Here is a 21,830-nt window from a genome sequence, read left to right as displayed (position 1 = left end):
ATCGCTGGAGGGAAACTGCCTACAGATCAGAGCCCGCTGAGCAAATTGTTTCAAGCTCAAAAAAGAGAAACAAAAAAACTGTCACCGACCTTACCAGCAGATAATTCTACTGCAGGTGAAAGCCTTAAAAAAAAAATAACTTAAAAAACCTGCAGGCTATTCCGCTCGAGAGCATTGCCCCATCTAATACAGACTCAGAATCTCTGCCCTTGTCGCTGCCTCCTACAACTGACCTCTCTGCTCCTGTTCCTATGAATATAGCATCTACTGGTAACACTCTTGACGGCAATATTGATACTATTGGGAGTATCGGGAGTATTCGGAAAGACACACCTCTTGTATTTACTTCCCCTCATAGCGGCTCAGCGCTAACATCTACTATCTCCCCTCCACTGGCTTCTGCCTCTGCTAATGCTGCTAATGTCAATGCCTCATCTTTGGACTTAATTTTAAAAACACTAATGGATCCTCGCCAAGAGGTACAAGACAATTTCCGACAACTACGGGAGGATAACACTAAAATTCACAGCTCCCTTCAGGAAGTCCCTAACAAGCTGAGTGGCGTAACAAAAGAAATTGAGGAAATACAGCAAAGAGTTGTCGAAGTGGACGAAACCCTTGCTACTACTACGGCTTCATCGGATCGACACAATGAAGAAATAGGAGCTCTGCAGAGCAAAGTTGAAGATTTGGAAAACCGGCAGAGGCGGCAGAATCTGCGACTCTTTGGGATACCTGAAGGATCTGAGGGAGCTGATGCAAGGAGGTATATGGTAAAAACATTACAAAGGGCATTCTCGGATCTATCCGACTGGGACTGGGACTCTCAGCTTCAGCGAGTACATAGACTCCCCATCATCCCCAGAACCCAGGAGAGTAAATACCCACGGCCCTTTCTAATCTATTTTGGCAATTACTTGCTTAGACAAGCAGTTTCAATGAAAGCCAGACCAAGAACTCCAGTGACAATTGACAATTTAACTTTCTTTGTAAAATCTGATCTCAGCAAAGTAACTATGGATAAAAGATGGGGCCTACGTAAATTGATTGACCCCATTAAGTCTCACGGGGCAACGGTTTATTTACAGGAACCGGCCCGCCTCAAAGTTAGTATGTCCGGCCATAGTTATTTTTTTTATGATGTTAAAGAGGCGGAGCACTTTCTTTCGAAAATGGATTTAAAATCTTAATCAAGAAAATAATGGGATAGAAGGAGAGGGGGGAAAATAAGATACATTAGCCTAACTTGCTATGTTGCTAACCTGCTATTGGTGCTATATGGGTTTACAATTGATTAGGGCAATTTCCTTCTCTTCTGAATCTTGTTCTATAGTCTTGGGTCATCTGTCTTTCTGTATGAGAGCAATACAGAGGGTTGGGGTTCCTAGGGAATCCTCTCTGGCTGGCTGCCCCACAAGCGTCAGCAGAAGATAGGGGGATGCTTCCGGGTAGGTACAGGGGGGAGGGATTTAGGAGAGTGGAAGGGAGGGCAAGGGAATGGAGGAGGGGTGGGAGGAGCTTTGACTTGGGTTAGGGTAAAAAAAGGGAGAAAATCTATTATTGCAGGAAGGCAAGATTGCTTAGATAATCGTAAATCATATTTGTTTGTATCAATAAAATTGTGTGCACAGAGGATAGACAATTGCATGACTATAGAAAATGTCAAAAATTAGATTTTTAGTTTGGAATGTTGCTGGTCTCAATAACAAACAGAAAAGAAAATTGGTACAGGAGGAAATGGTTATGTATAAACCCCATCTAGCACTTATGTCTGAAACACACATTAGCTACCAAGACAGAAAGCTACTGTCCCAAACGGGCTATGACTTGGTTGTTAGCTCGTCTTTAGGAGCTTCGATCCGTGGGGTTGCTATACTCAAACAGAAAAGCTTAGTCATGGAAATTATCAAAACGGCTTCTGACGCACGGGGAAGATGGGCGGTTGCGCAAATTCAATTGGAAACCAAGAAATTTGTCCTGTGTCTGGTATATGGGCCCAATATTGATGACCCGAAAATGTACGAGCAGTTAAACACTGAGCTATTGGACTGGGATGGCGAAGTCTTGGTAATGGGAGATTTCAATTGTGCTATGGATATTAAAATCGACACTACCGGTACAGGCAGTGCTAAGAGGATGCATAAGGTGAGGGCTGCTATTATGGAGTTGGGTAGAATTCATAACTTGAAAGACACCTGGCGCTCAAAACACCCCAAACTAGCTGGCTTCACTTATTATTCTGCGCCTCACCGATCTTGCTCTAGAAGTGATATGGTGTGGGCTTCTGATCATATAATAGAAAATTGTACGATAGAACTATGCCCGAGGGTTACCTCGGATCATAATCCGATACTTATGGAACTTAAAATTACTGAGCAAAGCCCGGTTGCACGACTTTTCACATTTCCAAAGCACTTGTTTAGCGACTCTCAATTTGTTTTACTTTTAAAGGAACATATTAAGGAATATATAAATGTAAACACCAATACGGCTTCGATAAACACAGTCTGGGATGCTTGTAAGTGCAGTATTAGGGGCTTCACCCAACAATATATCTTCAGGAAAAACGCTGAAAGTCGCCGAGAAACTAAGCTAACTATCTCTAATATCTTGCGGGTTGAGCAGCAATTAGCAGAAGCTGCCGCTCAAAAAACACCAAACATTGAACAACTAAGAATGGAGTTGTTTAAACTACAATCTTCTATTAAAAAGTCACTAAGGGGGGGTGTGTCCAAGATGGCGGCGTGATCGAACGCAGGTCTCCGAGTTTCCCTGCCCGATCCCGCCTAAACGCCGCGATTATCGCACACATCTCCCCTACATAGCGAGGGAGAGTGCTGGGAGAGGTGCCATCCAGCAGATACGAACCATTGACCGAGGTGCCCCCGTGAAGGTCCCGCTCCTGTGGCGACGTCCGTCTGCGACCCGTACTGGCGGCTGTGTCGGAGCTCTAACCGCCTCGGCGCCCCGGTATCAGGATTCTTAAGTGCTGACTTGGCGGACCCGACAGCGGATCCAAAGGAAGGAGTGTGAAGTGCGGAGCCCGCTGTGCAGAGCCCCCTGCGGAGGATCCAGCGTCTGCCGCGGATCGTTGCCGGGCGGCCCGGCCGGCGTGCGGGAGAGCCCGGCCGGTGACCGCGAAAATTGAGGCCCCGGCTTCGGGCCTTGCTCGCAGGACTTGGCGGACCCGACGGCGGACCCAAAGGAAGGAGTGTGGAGTCCGGAGCCCGCTGTGCGGAGCCCCCTGCGGAAGATCCAGCATCTACCACAGATCGTTGCCCGGGCGGCCCGGTCGGCGTGCGGGGGAGCCCGGCCGGAGACCGCGAAAATTGAGGCCCCGGCTTCGGGCCTTGCTCGCGGGCTCTGACGGGGCTGACCGGAGCGCCCTCGCGGCGGGGGAGCGGACCCTGCCGGTGGCGGGAAGCGTACCGGGCCCCCCCCTCAACGGGACTTCGGCCCGGAGAGTGCCTGAACGGACCAGCGAGACCCCTGGCGCTGAGGTGGCCTGTAGCCCTGCAGGCCCGGGACCCACTGCACAGAACGCAGAGCAGTGCTAGGGGGCCAGAGCCCTAGCAGAGATCAACACCTGCCTCCAAGACCGCTCAGGTGAGGAGAGTGAAAGTGGGCGCTGGGTTGGACTCAGGGGGCGCATTCGAGCCCCCGGTGTGGGACTGACTGTGAAGGCGGGCCGGACCAGGCACACTGCCGCAGGGCCACCAGAACTAGCAATTCGTAAGCCCCTGCCACACTGTGGGGTGACCGGGGCCGACTCGCGGCATTTTTAGATAGCGGAGAGACGTTTGGCCACGCCGGCTGCCTGCACCCTGGATGTAGTGGGTGGGGTGCTGATCTGCGCTGCATTGAATCGCTTCTACTCATAGCGCTACCAGCCCCCTGCCCCTGTCACAAGGCCAGACACCCGCCCCCTGCCTGCTCTTGGGACCACACACAACATGGCGGGCCAGAGGGGGAAGAAAGGGACCCAAACGCTCCCTGAACTAATGGCCAAATCCCAGCCTAAGCCCAACAAAGACCCACCCTCCCCGGTGATCACGAAGCCACCGCCACAACTGGCAGATGACCAGATACCCATCACCAGATCCTTTCTAGAGACATTATTGAACTCACTGCGAGAGGACTTCAAATCTTTAAAACAGGAGGTGGCTGGCAAAGTCCGAGAACTCAGACATGATGTAGATGGCCTCGGTGAGCGGGTGGCTGCTGTTGAGGAAGCTGATCATACTAAAAGCAACGAAATTGAACAGCTCCAGCAAGAAGTCCTACGGCTTACGGACCAACAGCTGGACCTCCAGGCCCACGCGGAGGACCTTGAAAATCGTTCCCGCCGTAACAACATACGGGTCCGTGGAGTCCCTCAGAAAGAAGAGGGGACCGATATCACCGAATACCTGCAAGCCCTCTTCTGGAACATCTTGGGGGAGTCGGCGGAATTCACCATTCGCATCGACAGGGCGCACAGAGTTGGATTGCCGCGGCGAGCCTCGGCCCCACCGCCGGCCATCTTGGCCTTCTTACCCGATTTTCAGTTAAAGGAACGGATTCTCCGAGAAGCCCGGCGAGCTCAACCTCTTCAATACCGAGGTCATCCCATAGCCCTGTATCAAGACCTCTCCGCTATCACTCTGTAAAAACGCAAGGAATTTAAGAGGGCGACGGACTTCCTGCGACAAAGCGAGATCCCCTACTCTTGGGGGCATCCGTTTCGACTCATATTCAAATGGAATGGGCGGCTACATCAGATGCGGTCGCTTAAGGACACCTGTACACTGTTGGGACTTGATCAGGAAGATGAGGCACCTACGCCAAGAGCGTCCCAGGAGTCGTCCAGGGGTGGATGGCACACAGTGAGCTACAAGCGATCCCCATCATACCGCCTAAAACCAGACGCCTCTCATCACGCAGGAGCGCGCTACCGCAGTGGCGGTGGTGGCCAAAGAAACTTCTCCCTCTGAATGACAGGTACTTTCTTTGCTTGGGAGATTGACTATAACACATATATTGGCGCAAGCGGTGGGGGGGGGGTCGGGCGGGGGGCCGTAGGGGCCGCCATCGGAGATGACCCACACGAGAAACATTACCGCAGCCCTGTGCGGACTAACAGGACTGGGACTATACTTCCTTTTGTTTTTGGGGTTGGGAGGGGGGAAGGTGGGTGGGGAGGGAGAGCTACTCTGACTTGGTACAATGGAATCTGACATTTAGAGTAAAGTTTGATGGGTTTGTTGTTGGGGAGGTTGGGGGGCTGCGGGGGGGATCCAGGGCGGGAACCAGTGTGCCACGGCTGCGCTGTTGATGATCTATTGGCCGAGTTGTTCACACCCCAGTCGAGTTTCATGTCTAGTGCTGCCCCCCGGGGGGTCAGGAAGGCTCTACAATGTCACCAGGGAGGTTATTACTCACGTGCTGTTACATCGCAGCACTGTATGCAATCCACACTGTCTCTAAGCCATAACACAGGTTCATCTGGCCATGTGTGACACCACAGTGAAGGTACTGACCCTTAATGTAAAAGGGTTGAACAACCCCATTAAGAGGAGAGCGATCATCTCTTACTTAGAGAATTCCGAAGCCGATATTTGTCTGCTGCAGGAAATTCACCTATTACAGAAAGACTGGCATAGAATGCGCTCTCACGCCTTTCCACAGCAATTCTTTTCCTCCTTACCCACGAAAAACGCCGGAGTTGCGATCCTACTTTCCAAACAGGTGGGGAACAAAGTAGGGGAACTTAAAGGCCGTTTATTAGCGTACACTTTTCACATAGGGAACACACACCTCACAGTTGGTTCTCTCTATGCCCCGAACACGGGACAGGAGGCTTTTCTGAGAAATGCCACTTCGGAAGCGCTTCGCTCCTCTAACTCACTTTTGCTCGCTTTAACCTCGTTATGGACACACATGCTGACAGGTCTGGACACCGATATGGAGATACGGGTGCGGTCTCGGCGGCCGGACTTGCGTGGCTGAAGGAGAGGGACCTGGTGGATCTGTGGAGGTCTACACACCCGACTGCGTCACAATTCACCTTTTACTCACACGTGCACCACACGTACGCTAGGCTTGACCATTTCCTGGGCTCCTCGGAGCTGCTCAAACTCCTTGAGGAGGTTAATATACTTCCTGCGGCCGTTTCCGACCACGATGCAGTGGAACTATCCACCTCCGCGCGCCTCCTCGCCCCCGAGGCTCGTGGCGCCTGCGTGAGACCCAAGAGGAAACAACAGGAGGTCACTAAAAGAATCAAAGATTGCATCACTGACTATTTAGCTACTAACGACACACCAGGGATCTCCATGACGGCTCTCTGGGGAGCTCTGAAATCCGTCGCCCGTGGCGAACTAATTGCCATAGCAGCTGCGGAAGCCAAAGACCGAAAGGCCAAACACGATGAACTCACGGCGCGTGTGGCAGAATTGGAAAGAGTCCACAGTCGCACTTGCGCTCCACGCATTTGGAGGCAACTGAAAGCAGCTAGAGCCCAACTCGCTAGTCTGGACACGGACAGGGCCGAATTCGCGGCACTCCGCCTTCGGCATACCTACTATGTCGGAGGTAACAGGACAGGTCGCTTATTGGCCAGTGCCCTGAGGGCTAAGACCCTACGCACTAAAATCACCGGCCTCACTGATGATGCCGGAGCGGTCCTCACGGACGACACTCAAGTGGCGGAAGCATTCCGGTCTTACTATGCCTCACTGTACGGGGCAGAGGGTACATCCCCTGAGGTAATTGACACATACTTAAATTCCGCGGCTATCACCGAGCTCTCCAAAGCAAATGCAGACGCCTTGGATGCTCCCATTCGCCTGGACGAGGTGCTGGCTGCCATATCCCGTTTACGCCCACTCAAATCCCCGGGGCCAGACGGGTTTTCAGCGGGATTCTACAAGACCTTCAGCCGACTGATAGCCCCGGTGCTCACCCGGCTCTTCAACTCATTTGAAGGTACTGGCGCCATCCCCCCGGACATGCTTGCCGCTGAGGTGGTGGTCCTCCCTAAGCCGGGTAAGAAAACCCACACACTGCTCTGCTTTCCGCCCTATTTCCTTACTGAACCTCGACCTCAAACTTTTTACTGGCATTCTTGCCGCGCGTCTTGGCCCCTGTCTTCCCGGGATTCTGGAGCCTGACCTATCAGGTTTCGTGCCCAACAGACAATGTAGTGACAACACCAAAGGAATACTCCATCTGATTGACAAATCCCATTTTCAGGGCTCTGATTCCACACTGCTAGCCATCGACGCTGAGAAGGCGTTCGATCGCGTAGATTGGACCTATTTACAACGGGTTCTGAGGCGTTTCGGGCTGGGGGACCGGTTTATGTCGTGGATTGCATGCTGTTATCACCACCCACATGCCAGGGTCCGGCTGGGCGGCCTACGCTCTGACCCATTCGAAATTCAGCGCGGTACGAGACAGGGGTGTCCCCTCTCCCGTTCGCCCTATATATAGAGCCCCTAGCACAAAAGGTCAGGGATAATCCGGAAATTAGAGGTATTACTTCTGGACACGAACCCCACACGATAAACCTCTATGCGGACGATGTAATAGCGGCCCTGGACTGCACTGCCCGCTCCATACCTGCCTTTATGGAGGAGCTTGATTAATTTGGATCTGTCTCGGGATTCAGAATTAATAGAGGGAAATCTCTGGTGTTACCACTGGGCAAAAATGCGCATTCTAACGACCACGCCGTGGCACAAGGGAGCGGCCTTACGCTTGCCACTTTAGTCCCTTATCTGGGGATCTCCCTTGCCTCATCCACGGAGTTGACAGTAACGACCAATTACAAATCCCTTGCCGCTGAGATCCGGAAGGACCTCACACGCTGGTCGAAACAACCGCTCTCTCTACTAGGGAGGGTTGCGGCAGTGAAAATGTCTGTTCTACCACGTATCCTATATCTATTCCAAACGCTCCCTGTCATGCCCCCGGCTGGCGCCCTGATTGAGCTGCAGGACGCTCTCCATCGATTCATTTGGGGCGGGAAACGCGAGCGTCTCCAGAAACAACTGGCGTATAAAAGCATGGACGAAGGAGGCCTAGGCGTTCCCAATCTGCTACAATACTTCCAAGCGTCTCAGCTTCGTTACTTGGTAGAATGGCACAGACCGGAGTCGGAAAAGAGGTGGCTCTTCCAAGATAGAGCCATGGCTCAGACACCGCTCTGGAGGGTTCCATTTCTCGCCCGGCAACATCGCCCTCGATACCTATTAAAATCACCTATCACCCGCACCATTATGCAAGTCTGGGACAGGGTCGCCCTAAAAAGAGGCTTGACGACATTCCCTTCCCCGTTCACCCCCATATTGGATAACCCGGAATTCCCTCCGGGCAATGACCCCAGCGCATTCACACAATGGCGTGGCACTGCGTGTCGCTCGGCCGGTCACCTTTTTGATCTACAGGGCTTTCTTCCCCTCTCAGACATCACACAAGGATACGACCTGGAGAACCCTCACCTTTTCCAATATTTCCAACTCCGACATTGGCTCACTGACCCGGCCACCGCCGCCAAGGTTGGCCGCCTAATGACGCCCTTTGAGAAATGGTTGCTTACCAAAGACACAGATAAACACCTCATTTCAGATATTTACTTGATGCTTACACCACCACACACACCGGATAAAACACCGGGCCAGAGGCGTTGGGAGGCTGAACTGGGCAGGACACTGACTTCTAGGGAATGGAGAGATGTGTACTACAGGGCCTCACACACCACACGCAACACCGCGGCGAGGGAAACCGCAGTGAAGTTGGCAATGTACTGGCACCTCACCCCAGCCCGGCTTCCCAAAGGAAACCCATCGCGTAGCGAGCAATGTTGGAGAAAGTGTGGGGAACGTGGCACTTTAACCCATCTCCTTTGGGACTGCCGGGAGATCCGAAGCTACTGGGAGGCGGTATTGAACGACATCGACTCCTCCTTTGACACTGAAATCCCACGATTTCCAGCATATGCCATACTGGGTCTCCCCAATGCACTCACTTTCCCTTTGAAATCGCTGCGGGTCGTCAAATGGGAATCGCCATGCAGGCTGCCACGCAACACATCTTATCACTGTGGGGCTCGACAACCAAGCCCACGCATACAGGGTGGTTACATAAACTTTGGTTCACACTGGGGATGGAACGCATGCACGCTACACTCACACCTCCACTACCGCATTTCAGAAAACATGGTCCCCATTGTTGTCCCTTTTGTCCAAAGAATTCAATGAGATCACGTGTCCTAAATATCTCCGGATTCTACGCCTCACTGATACCACACATGACTCTCGGTGACTCACTGACTAATCGCATTACTCTTTATCGGCTAATTCACAGACTCTATTCTGACGCATGGCACACTGGCTGGGGCGGGGGTGGGGGGGTAGGGTCCGGGTTGTTCAAGGGGTTTTGGTTGTTCATTTTATTGTCTTGCCTTCTTGCACTGCATCACATCTGCCTCCGTGATATCGTTTTTCATTTTTGGCATATGCACCTCGCCTTGTTTCTCTTACTCAGGGAAGACATGCTAGTCTGTCCCGCCAGCAATATGTGCCGAATGCCTTTGCAACATGTCACGATGTCTACTGTTACTTTTAATGATAAAATCAATAAAACACATTTAAAACTAAAAAGTCACTAAGAGAAGGGTACAGCGCTAAAATCCATAAATACAAACTGGCTCAGTATGAAGGAGGTGATAGAATAGGCAAAGTACTTGCATACAAAGCCGCTGATAAGAAAGCCAGAACTAAGATTAAACAAATTAAAGGCCCGGATTTATGCAATTATGAACAAACAGACCAGATTCTTGATCAATTTACTAAATACTATCGTAAATTATACACCCCTGATAACGCTCCTACTACAGCCAAAAAACTTCAGTATCTCGAGAAGGACATACCTACATCTCTAGACTCTGAAGCTGTGCAGCAACTCAATTCTAGAATAACAATCTCTGAAATAAATGTGGCAACCCTCGCCCTGCCCTCTGGCAAAGTGGCAGGAGAGGATAGCTTGCCTATAGAGCTGTATAAACTATGTGCACAAGAACTACTCCCTACCTTAGAAACAGTGATGGACTCTATAACGGAGTCTAGAAAGGCTCCCATGTCCTGGAAAATTGCTAAAATAGTATTTTTTTAAAGAAAAACAAGCCCCCGGAAGAATGCGGCTCCTATAGGCCGATTTCTTTGATTAACTCTGACGTAAAAAATGTTGCCAAAGTTTTGGCTAAACGTTTAGCTCTTATAATGCCATGTTTAGTTAATCCTCAACAACACGGTTTTGTGACAGGAAGGGATACCACCGCCCATGTAAACTTGGCAATCACAGCCTTCGATGTCGCCTCAATTACTCACACCCCACTCGGGATGGTATTGTTAGATGCCGAAAAAGCATTCGACCGAGTGGGGTGGGAGTATCCGTGAGAGGTTTTGAAGAAGATAGGTATCAACGGCCCCTATTTTGACTGGGTTTGCTCGCTTTACGATTCACCACGGGCGAAGATTAGTTACGGGGGAACAGAGTCAGCTACGTTCTTGATAGAGAGGGGAACTAGGCAAGGCTGCCCTCTGTCCCCTCTACTCTTTGCGCTATCTTTGGAGCCTTTCTTAAATGCTTTGACAGCTCAGGATAATATTATACCTGTACAACATGGTGGTAAAAATTTGAAGATAACTGCTTTCGCAGATGATATAGCGATATATACTACTGACTTGGTTACAGCCATTCCGGCAATAATACTAGAGGCTGGAAATTTTGGAGCCGTGTCCGGCTATAAACTTAATTTAAGCAAGACACAAGTTATTGCAAACTACAAACCATTGGAACCAATCTTGGGTTTATGCCAAAGCGCGACTTATCTTGGAATCAAGTTGGCATCTAATATAGATAAAGGTGATAACTATGAATTATGACTTTATGCTAAAGGAAATTATGTTACTCTTAAAAAAATGGCATACGATACCGCTCAGTCTAGTAGGGCGAATCAATTTAATTAAAATGAAGATTCTGCCCAAATTATTATATTTATTTAGATCAATCCCCTTGCAAATTGACAAACTTTTCTTTAAAAAACTAGAAGGCATCTGTAGTAGCTTTGTATGGGGCTATAAAAAAGCGCAACGATCCATCAAATTATTGGAGTTACCAATCGAAAAGGGAGGCTTGAGGTTTCCTGATTTTAGATTATATTATTTTGCCACTTTTTTTCTACGTATACGGAGCTTGCTGAAAAATGAGAGTTCTCTATTTTACCACCACTAAATGCTGGGATCTGACTGCAATCAATTCTTATCTCGTGTACACGATCCCAATTACTTCAAAAGAGTCAAATTCAAGAGCGCTAGGCACATTAAGAATATTTGGGATCAAATCATGACTCTAGGAAAAATTTCTTACTATAATGCTGAGCTTAGACTGTGGGGTAATCCTGGGCTGCCTTGTATTTTTTCAGATGGTTTGGGGAAGACATGGGCTAGGCATGGAATTACCACTCTGGGAGACCTTTATGGCCCGAATGGTTTTCTAGAGTTCGACACACTTAAACTTATTTTTGAAGTAAATGACGATATGTATTTTAAATACATCCAAATCAGAGATTTTCTACTCCGCAAGATGAAGGTTGTAGAAGTATCACATTCGGACTTTCTAACGTGTCTTTACTCAGATAAAGTTAAATCACTTATCAGCTTAAGCTATGGCCATTTGATTGCAAATAAAAGGGACGATAGTGGGAAACTAGCGGCTAAATGGTCATCCAGATTAGGCGTCAACATCAACCCTAAACAGATTTCAGCCTCATTATGCCAAATAAATAGGGTAGTCCATTCTTCCAACTTGAGGCTCCAGCTATATCGAACAGTCACTCAGCTATACTACACCCCACAAAGAATATCTAGTTGGACACGCGGCAATCAGACCAATGATCGTACCAAGTGTCCGAAATGTGATACGGAAGCAGCAAGTATTGAACATATGTTGGTCTTATGCCCAAAGCTATCTATATTTTGGAATGGGTTAACTGACGTTTTGTCGAAGAAACTAATTAATACTTCGCCGATATCGCCACAATTGATTTTACTCGATCTTCATGATAACCCTAGCCAACATAGGGATCTATTAACTATAGTGAATGCATGTGCTAGGCTAGCCATAGCGAGATCTTGGATCTCAAAGACCCTCCTAGTGTAATTGAATGGTGGAGTCTCATAAATGAAATTAATGTTATGGAACTCTCTCTAGCAAGACTTAGAGGTCCCAATGCTTTGAAAAAGAAGGAAAAAATTTGGGGAACTTTTTTTGAATTGTAAATATGTTTACAGACCAGTGTCAAATCTGCTGCTGCAATTACGCTTTTCTAAAAAGTATTCTTTGAAATTATATATGTCTATTCTCTGCTTGAGCTGTTAAAGGAGAAACTGTATATTCTTTTTGATGTATTGAAATTTGATGAAGATGTTCTTCCTGCAATAATAAAAAAAAGAGCTAAAAAAAAAATATGAAGTACACCCACCCAATGTTAAATGAACAACCCCAGAAGACTAACACTGTGATGTCAAAAATAGGCCCACTGAGACAGAGCGTCTCTGGCTTGAGGGACAAAAGAGGCATGTAGGCCTGGGTGTCCGCTACATCTGCTTGTGAACAAAGTAGGCCTCTTTGAAAGTACTCAAGTCCTTGGGCCCAACCCATAAGCCATCCTATCAATGGCACAACACCATTTCCGCCACACCTTTTATGTCTGTCCTGGGACCAAGTTCACAACTCATTCATGCACATTAAAATGCTAATTTCTGGCTAGCAGAAGGACAATTTAGCTTTGAGGGACTTCGGTAGGGCAAAGTTGACTTTTTAAAAGTCAGGATTCCAAAATATTTATTTCGAATCTGACTTGATCAGTGAATTGATTGTGTAATAAATATGTTAAAAAGCCCCAAATTAAATCTTTGTAGCGGTTTCATAGGGAGTGACAACATTATTACATGTAATACTGTATCCCAGGGCTTTCCTATGGAACAGCCAACTCTGCTACAGTGAAAATAGCTTTGAGGACATTTTCACTGTCAAGGCATGTTTAACATTAAACTTTTACAAGTCCTAGTTTTAAATACCATGGATCTACCGTATTAACAATAAGGCTTACTTAAGGGGGACTTCTACATATTTAAAAGGACAGTTTTCAGCCTGTCTAAAGTGGTTATTTTGTGAGATCAAATTTACAATCTAAACCTGCACAGCCAGGCTACTTGTGGCAGGCCAGCAGTCAAGTTTGCATTGTACGTGCAGTGGGGCACAATATGTGCTGCAGCCCACTGGTGACATTTATCTTATCCGCCCTAGGTACACTGGATAACGTATACTAGGGACTTAAGAGCAAGTTAAATATGTCAATCAGGAGTTTACAAATTTTACCATGTTGAAAGGAGGAGCACAAGCCTTTTACCACTGGTTAGCAGGGGGTAAAGTACACACAACTCTATAGCAAGCAAAAATACGGTTTAGCAAAAAGGCAAAAAATCCAGGATGACCCTGCAGAAAGGGCAAATTTAGTTTCCAACAGGTACAGAGAAGGAGAGGAAAGTAAAAAGAAGACAAAAAAAATTAGAGCACACCTTGTGTAAGAGTAGGCTCAATCCTGCATTTTCCCTTAAAATGTAACCATCCTTGTAACAAAGAAAAAAAATACTCCTGCGTCCCTTAAAAAAAATGTATATGTTTTTCTGTTTAACCAGAAATAGGAAAGAAGTAAGCTAGACTTGGAAGGACCATGGTCTACTGACCACAGCATATATAGGAGACTAAACTGCATAGTTAAACGTGCTGATAAAGCGGCTTTTGCCCTGAAATGACATGTTTGAATATGGGGAAACTCAGCAGCAGTCAAGATGAATAGAACGGAGTTACACTTTGAGTTACACTTTGATAAGAAGCTCCATTCTTGCTAATTCAATCCTTTCATCCACCGTAGTTCCTAGAAGTAGACAGCCTTCCAATAACTAAAAATCCACCATCAGCCCAGAGTTGAAAAAAAACACCAACAAAAAAAGCCTTTAAGATTGCATTGCTATCGAAAATAGTAAGCGAACCACCCAGCTTCATTCACATACCTCAGACTTTCATGGGGCACTTACCAGATCTTTAACAGTGTCTGATCGATCATCCCACTCAGGAGAGCCAAATTGGTACCGCCCTTCCATGATCATCCGTAGCATTAGCATCTGCTTCCTGTGCCAGAATGGTGGCGACCCAGCAAGGAGGGTGTACATTATGACACCACATGCCCACCTGAGCGAAAAAGAGAATGTAAGTGGAGAAAGCACATGCTGATTCCATGCGGGGGGGGTATGGGGAGTGGTCATAAGATTGTATATAGTATATAAAAAAAAAAAAAAGGTCTGTGCAAGTCGTTATGGTATGTCAGAGTGTTTGAGGGAAGAGCACAAAGGTGACGAGTAAATAAGCATGTCTTTACTGCATGGAGAAAGTGGAGAGAGAAGATACCACAGGGACACCATAGATGCTACCTTAACAACGAGAGAAGACATTTTGAGACCATAACGTGGCACCATGTGCGTCAATATGCCACAGTCAAGAGCTAGATTGAATTGTGTGTCTATTCCCTCCTTCATCACACCCCACACACAGGATCACCATAGTCTGAAGTAGAGTTTTGACAGAGAACGGAGAATCAGTCACAGCCGATTAAAATAGGCATTTGCAATGCAATAGGTCTCGCATTTGTGAGTGTTTAAGCTATTGGCATTATCATGTACAATGAGATGTGTTGTGAGATAATCAACTTCATGAGACGTCATTCCCTGGGCAATCTCTATTGTGAAATCATTCCCTTCATGAGAACTGCTATGACATCATTCAATGGGTGAAATATATTTTAATACCGTTTACTGGTGAGCCCTCCTGTGACGTCATCCACCAGATGAAACAAATTGTAGCATAATTCACTAAATGAGACCTGCTATGACGTCATTCAACAGTCGAAACCTAATTAAGGATCGATCTTTGGATGAAACCTATTGCAGCGTCATTTCATGTTATGATCAAGTGCATCATTACTCAGAGAAAAATTAGGGTAGCAGGATTCACTGGACGAGATCTATTGTGAGGTCATTCACTCCTTGAGACCTACTGACACCATTCATAACACGAGAACTATCATGCCCTATTGTGACAACATTCACTTGATAAGCGATATGGATGAGGCCTACGGTCACCCCTTTCACCGGATGAATAGATTGTGACATTATCCAAGCAACTAGACGTATCGGCTCATCTTTCACTATACAAGAATGACTGCTATGATCCTCAGCTGTGAGAGGTTTCGCCTGCCTTGGGATACCGAGGGCAGGTACAGGGTATTCCATGTTAGTCTGTGGTGAGAAGAGAGAGGGGTGTCACACTCTGGGGCTGGACTCGCCCCAAGGAGGTACACTATATCAAACCTCAGCAGCCTTCACTCCGGGGTCTGTGGTTTCGGTCCTCCCCGCGCCACAGCTTGAAGTTGTAAGGACGGTGTCACTGTAGACACATTCCCAGATGATGGGTGGATGGATGTCTCTCTCTTCGCCCCAGTGCCAGTGGGCACTCATGCCAGGCTTCCATGATGCGGCACACAGCCCATGACTCAGGGGCGCTCTCATCTGTAGGACAGGCCCTGGCGTGAGATGCCATGATGGAGATGAATACGAGAGTTCACTCAGCTGATGGCAGGCTGTGTGCGAGAGAGACAAGCTGTCAGCTGTGAAATGTAGGGACGACTGCCCGACATGCGAACGGTGAAAGGAGGGAGGGGGGCGGCAGGAAGGAGTGAGGGCACATGAGGAGGCTGGGCTCTGAGGTGTGAGGAACGGTACCCTGAGGCGTGATGTGGAGCGAGCAGATGGCAGTGACGTGGCTGAAGAATCAAGAGTGAAAGAAACCAGCTGAAACCTGAGGAGTGAGAGGACACGTGCAGCCGTGTGAGTGGGAGAAGAGGGGCAGAAGTCTGGGATGTGACGATCTGAGGAGAATGAAACCTGATGTGTAAGGGAGGGGGGACTACGAAACAGAACCCTAATGTGTGAAGGTATGAAGTGGAGTGAGGAGGCTGAGGTGTGAGGGGATGAGGAGGCTGAAACCTGGTGCATGAGTGGAATGATGACAATAAGAAGTCTGGACTCTCAGGTGCGGGGGTGAAGGGGAAACCGGTGTAGCAGCAGTGCCTCGTAGATGCGTCGTGGTTGCTAGGCGACGTCCAGCAACTGCCAATCGCGGCACAGCTTCTTCTTCCTCCGGCAATGTCGTCCTGCTGGGCGGCTCCCCTTTGAAGCAGCGCTGCCTAGTGGAATGCGTCCTATCCAGTATGAATAACAAGGAGGAAGAGACGGGGCGAGACGACGTGCACAAATGTGAGCCTAAATATTTTTAAAAGCGATTCTTGATTAGTTGTGGTTTGTGCACACGAACACGTGGAGCTGGGGAAATATATAAATGAGTGGTGCGTGCCCCACACCAAGACATCTGTTTCCTATTATCGGGCATGCCTCTGTGCACATAATTGCAAACAGATGTCGGGCCTGCGGGTAACCGACAACAATAGGCCATGGGCGGAGCAATGCGCCCACCTTTGGCCAATTGCGTGCTGTCTTTGTTAAAAAGACACATGCAAAGGCGTGGGGCAAAACGAAAAGCACACGCACGAGCATGTGCGATTCTTAGGTTAGTTTTGAAATCCCCTACATGAGGTCTCTCGCTGCGCGTGCACTGCTGCGCACTGCAACGCTAGGCGCGAGACCTAAAAAAACATGATAATGCCATCTTAGCATCCAAATCATTACTTGCAGCTGTGTAGCAGCTCAGTGTCTTTCCTAAATGAATCATAAAAGTAAGGTTTTTAACTGCTTATGATGAAAGAGGAGTAAACTTTGAACATTAGTCTGTTGGCTCTGATCGGACATTTGGCCATCCATCTGGAGATATTCCTGAGGAGGAGGGGGAGATGTATTGAATTGCAATCTCCTAAAAGGACCAGGAACAGATATATCGAAAAACACACATTCTAAGCAGTCATTCTCAAGTCCTATCTGGTCCTTCGTATTTAACTTGGAAAAAGCCCTACCAGCTGTTGAAACATGATCCGCCCTCTAAATACTTCTTCGTGCTGCAGTCTTTTGAGACGGACAAAAAAGCATATTCTTCACCAGCTGCATGTGACAAAAGCGGTTTTAATGATGTTGATCACTGTGGTGTCAAGGTCATATCAACATGTATAAAAATACCCAAGTTATTCATTTTGAATTCTAGAGAAACACATTTGATCCTCAGCACCTAAATGCTGTAAAGGCAAGTAATCAAACCACAGGAGTGGCAATAGGTTGGTTAATCAGCTGTGATGGGTCAAGACAAGTTTTTTAAATAAAGGGATTGGCTTTCCCTTTATGGCACCTTCTACACCATGATTAGGTGGGAGCAGACAGCAACAGACATTTTGACGAGCCGGAGAGTTAGGGAAGAACCTCAACCACCCAGCTAGGCTTTAGCAGTTTGTTTACAGCAGGTCTGTGGCCCTTCTAATTTTTTCTATCGTATATGACTGAGAATGTGCTTGCACAGTGACTGTGAAAACCCAGACTCACATGGCAGGTCCTGTGAGATCCGGATTACAATATCCGGACTGGATTGAACTGGTTCTCCTACAGAGCGCTAAACAGGGGGTGATGCAAGAAGATGGAAGGGTGATAGGGCTATCGTTTCAGTCATGTGTACCTAAAAATACTTTTAAAAGACCACCAGGGTACAGCTCAAATTTAAAGCACAATGCCGCAACCTTATCTCGTTTAGCACGAGAAGCAACTCCGGTCTGTAGTACTGCATTGTACAGGGCATAGGCATCTTAGGTGGCAGGGAGTCCTAAAGTTTTGCCCAAGCACTATACATCCAATGCTTTTTCTTGTAGGATGATATGGTTAGACAAGGTGCTAGCCTTGAGCAAAAAGATCTGTTAAGGGTTTATCTGTGGAATAGCTTGAAAGTACCTGCTGACCTTTTCCTGGGATTGCTCTGTAAGTGATGCACCGCACCTTATAGGCAGAGCATCTAGATATCGTTAGCCAGTGAAATGCTTGAAACATAGGCATAATGTATTCCTTTGGGAGGAAATGTGGAAATAAGCCTAGCAATGCAAATGGTAAAAGATTAAAAACATTGCAGTAAGAAGCAGGTAGCTCCTACATATAGGTCATTTGCATAGTCTACCCAAGACATCTCAAGGGGGAGGACAACATTTAGATTCTATGGGAATTACAGGTAGGGGAAGATGTGTCACACCATAAAGTGCACTCCTTGTGGCTTCATTTACATATGGGATCAGAGATGGTTTGGAGGCCACGATCAAGTTGCGGTTTCTTACCTTTCTTGATGTCACTAATGAATTCTCTAGATCCCTGGACCAGATTGTTTTAAGTTGGCAATTACTTCATTGTTGACATGTTATGGTCCTCGTTTTAGAGGAATTACGTTTAAGGTGGTTAATCATCATCCAATCATCAAGTTTGGCTGATGCTATATATTTAGGGTTACCCAGTTTTAAGATAATCTGGGGAATATTCTCAAGAACGTGCGACAATCATCGCCAAAATCGGTTATCGCAATGTTTCATATCGCCGTCCATCGTGGGAAAATAACTGTGTTAACGTCCTATTCACAACACAGCGATAACATGCGATATGTTCCTGATAATGCGTCAAATGTCTGCGATAAAGTCACCAGGACGGCGATAAAAATGTAAACCCCAAAGTGAAAAAAGTTGCGATGGGCCCAACTTCGATAAAAAAATCAGCGATAATCTCAGTCAGGCCTGCAAATCACACATGTCAGGCAGGAAAAATCACTATAAAAGTAGAAAAAAAACATACAAATAAAAGCAAAATAACTGCAAAGCACAATGGAGGTAGCCGGAGCAAGAGCAGAGGACAACCAGTACCCCACAAGCCCCCCGGAGGACAAGCCTGGGACCTTGGGGTCAGGGAAGGACAAGGAGAAGAGGGTGACGCGGTTCAGTCCGCAGGAAAACAGGATCCTGATAACAGAGGTAGTAGAACACCATCAACTACAGTTAGTCACCTCCACGGTCATTGGCAACAAAAATGGAATATGGCAGTCTATCGTGGACAAGGTGAATGCAGTCGGAGTGCTGAAGAGGACAATGGAAGAGGTCAACGGGCGCTGGAATGCAGCAATGTATGTATATGTATGTATGTATAAATTGTTTTGTAGCGCGCTCTATTACTTGAGAGTATCCTGGCGCGATGGAAAAAAAAGAACAAGGGGATAGCAGCAGGGATTTAACTTATGTCACATTTCTGAACAAATGGGTTTTAAGATTCTTCTTAAACTGGGCAACGTTTTGACAGGAGCGCAAATGGAAGGGGAGAGTGTTCCAGACACGGGACACCACTACAGCAATAGACTGGCCACCCAGCCTGGCCCGCCTAAACCGGGGAAGGGTCATTTTGAACAGCGAGGCTGATCTAAGAGCTCTTGTGGGGACATAGAGAGTAAATCTCTTCTTTAAATAAGCCGGACCTTGGTCATGCATGGCTCGAAATGCAAGCACTAAAGATTTAAAAAGAATGCGTTGCGGTACTGGGAGCCAGTGCAGACCAGACATATGAGACCGAACGCTCTTCCATCTCGGGATGTTACAGAGGAGACGGGCGGCGGCATTCTGAATGACCGACAACCGCTTGACCAAATAGGCAGGAATGCCGCTAAATAGAGCGTTTGCATAATCCAGCCTTGCCAAAATAAGTGCTCGTGCAACAGTCTCCCTAGCCACTCTGGAGAGCAGTGGAAAAAAAATTCTGAGCATTCTCAAAGTGGCAAAGCAGGTCCCCGAAATTTTCTTTATATGATCCTCAAATCTTAGATCCTCCCCAAACCAGACTCCAAGATTTTTTGCAGGGCCACCCATTACCTTAGGACAAGGTATGTTAGGGGGCCACAGCGAATTCCTAAAACTGAGAGGGAAGGAACCATAAAAGAGGACCTCTGATTTATCCTCATTACACTTTAGCTGGGCCGAGGTTAACCAGCGAAAGACTGAGGACAGGCAGAGCTGAACCACTGTCGTGTCTAAATGGTCGTCTGGCCAGGTAAAGAGTAGCTGTGTATCGTCAGAATACCCGATGATTTTAGCCCCGTACTGTTCTGCTAAATAAACCAAGGGGGTAATGTATATGTTGAACAGTAGGGGGCTAAGGGTAGATCCCTGTGGTACCCCAGTGAGAAGTGGTTTAGGCTCAGAGGAAAAAGGTGGCATCCAGACCTGTTGTGTCCTACCAGAAAGAAACAAGGACACCCAGGCTAGGACATTGCCACCAATGCCAATTGTGGATAACCTAGCAGTAAGGAGTGCGTGAGGGACAGTGTCGAAGGCGGCAGAGAGATCCAATAAAATCAGGACCGCTCTGCCGCCCCCGTCCAGACACTCACGTATGGACTCCGACATCTCGACCAGCGCCGTCTCCGTACTGTAGGCCACCCTAAAGCCCGACTGGGCTGGGTGCAGCGCATTTGAAGTCTCAACGTACCTTTCCAATTGGCGAAAAACCACTTTCTCACATATTTTTGCCAGTGCAGGCAGGAGGGAAATGGGACGATAGTTGCCTGGGACAGTAGCATCGAGGCCTGGTTTTTTCAGAAGCGGCAAGAGCTTTGCCTGCTTCCATTTGCCAGGAACCTCAGCTAGAGAGAGAGAATGGTTGACAATGCAATGCAAACTGGAGGTGGGTGTCCAGTGCCACAGGAGGAGCTGGACGAGATGGAGGAAATGGTGTCCACAGTCATCAGTGGGGAGATGGTGGCAGGAGTTGGGGGACCGGACACTGCTCAACATGACCTGACAACAGCACCAGGGTGAGTAACGACCAGGGACTGAGGGGGGGACAGGGGGAGGTGGGCACACTGGCACACATGCACAATTAAGTATAGCACATCTGCAGACAAACCATGCCCCAGAGCCCCAGCTCCCACCAAGAGACCAATGTATGCAAGTATGCAACATCTCAGCACTGTATAAGCACAGAAGTCAAAGGCACACCACATGAAAGGGATAAGGGGCAGCAAAATCAGAGCTGCAGGGGAGACTCACCCCAAATGCAGCACACACACATAACATGCAAAGCACGCCAACATTGACAACAATGTAGTACACACCGCAACATGTCCACAACAGAATAGGGGACACAACTGGTGCCGCTTGTGTGTAGAAACTGGCCAATCACATTTGGCATTGCAGGGAAATGTGAGTTAACAACGTGATGTTGTCGAAATGTCCACTGTCCCGCATCAAATAGGCGGCTCCTCCCAAACAGTCACAATGTACACTGCAATGCAGTCTGTATGTAAACATGTACAATGCGTCAACATACATGTGAACACAATGTTAAACTGCAGCTCCCCTTCACATTGCAGAGGGAAAACCAACACCTCCTGCAGAGCAGACCGAACCTCTCTTCTCTAATGACGAAGTGGACCACCACACCTTCCACACCGACGCCCTCATTGACAGCTACATCAACCCATCTCCAGGAGCAGGGCAGCCCAGCTGTAACGAGGAGACCCCACCCCCTGCACAGACCACACAGCAGGCAGCAGGAAGCACCCACCACCACGGCTGCCTCCCAGGACCCCCACAAAGAACACATGGCCTTCCAACGCCCTGTGTTGGGGTGCCAGGAGAAGCTGGCTGAACATGTGCAGGTGGGGTTTGACCACATGGCAGCCAAACTAGATGCCACACATGGGTGTCTAATTCCCAT

At 47.9% G+C, this 21,830-nt stretch overlaps 1 protein-coding gene across 1 annotated transcript in view; it reads right to left on the bottom strand.

Moving 5' to 3' along the window:
• Positions 1 to 21,830, bottom strand: part of PHKG2 (phosphorylase kinase catalytic subunit gamma 2) — a 100,654-nt gene that overhangs the window by 6,959 nt on the left and 71,865 nt on the right. Inside the window, exon 8 of the mRNA XM_078652852.1 lies at positions 14,145 to 14,298. Within this exon, the coding sequence (XP_078508978.1) occupies positions 14,145 to 14,298 (154 nt within the window). The remainder of the gene's footprint in view (positions 1 to 14,144; positions 14,299 to 21,830) is intronic.

This window comes from Lissotriton helveticus, chromosome 7 (assembly GCF_964261635.1).
Source record: "Lissotriton helveticus chromosome 7, aLisHel1.1, whole genome shotgun sequence".
Lineage (NCBI taxonomy): Eukaryota > Metazoa > Chordata > Amphibia > Caudata > Salamandridae > Lissotriton > Lissotriton helveticus.
The sequence above is the reverse complement of the archived record's forward strand: the minus strand, read 5'-3'. Positions and strand labels throughout refer to the sequence as shown.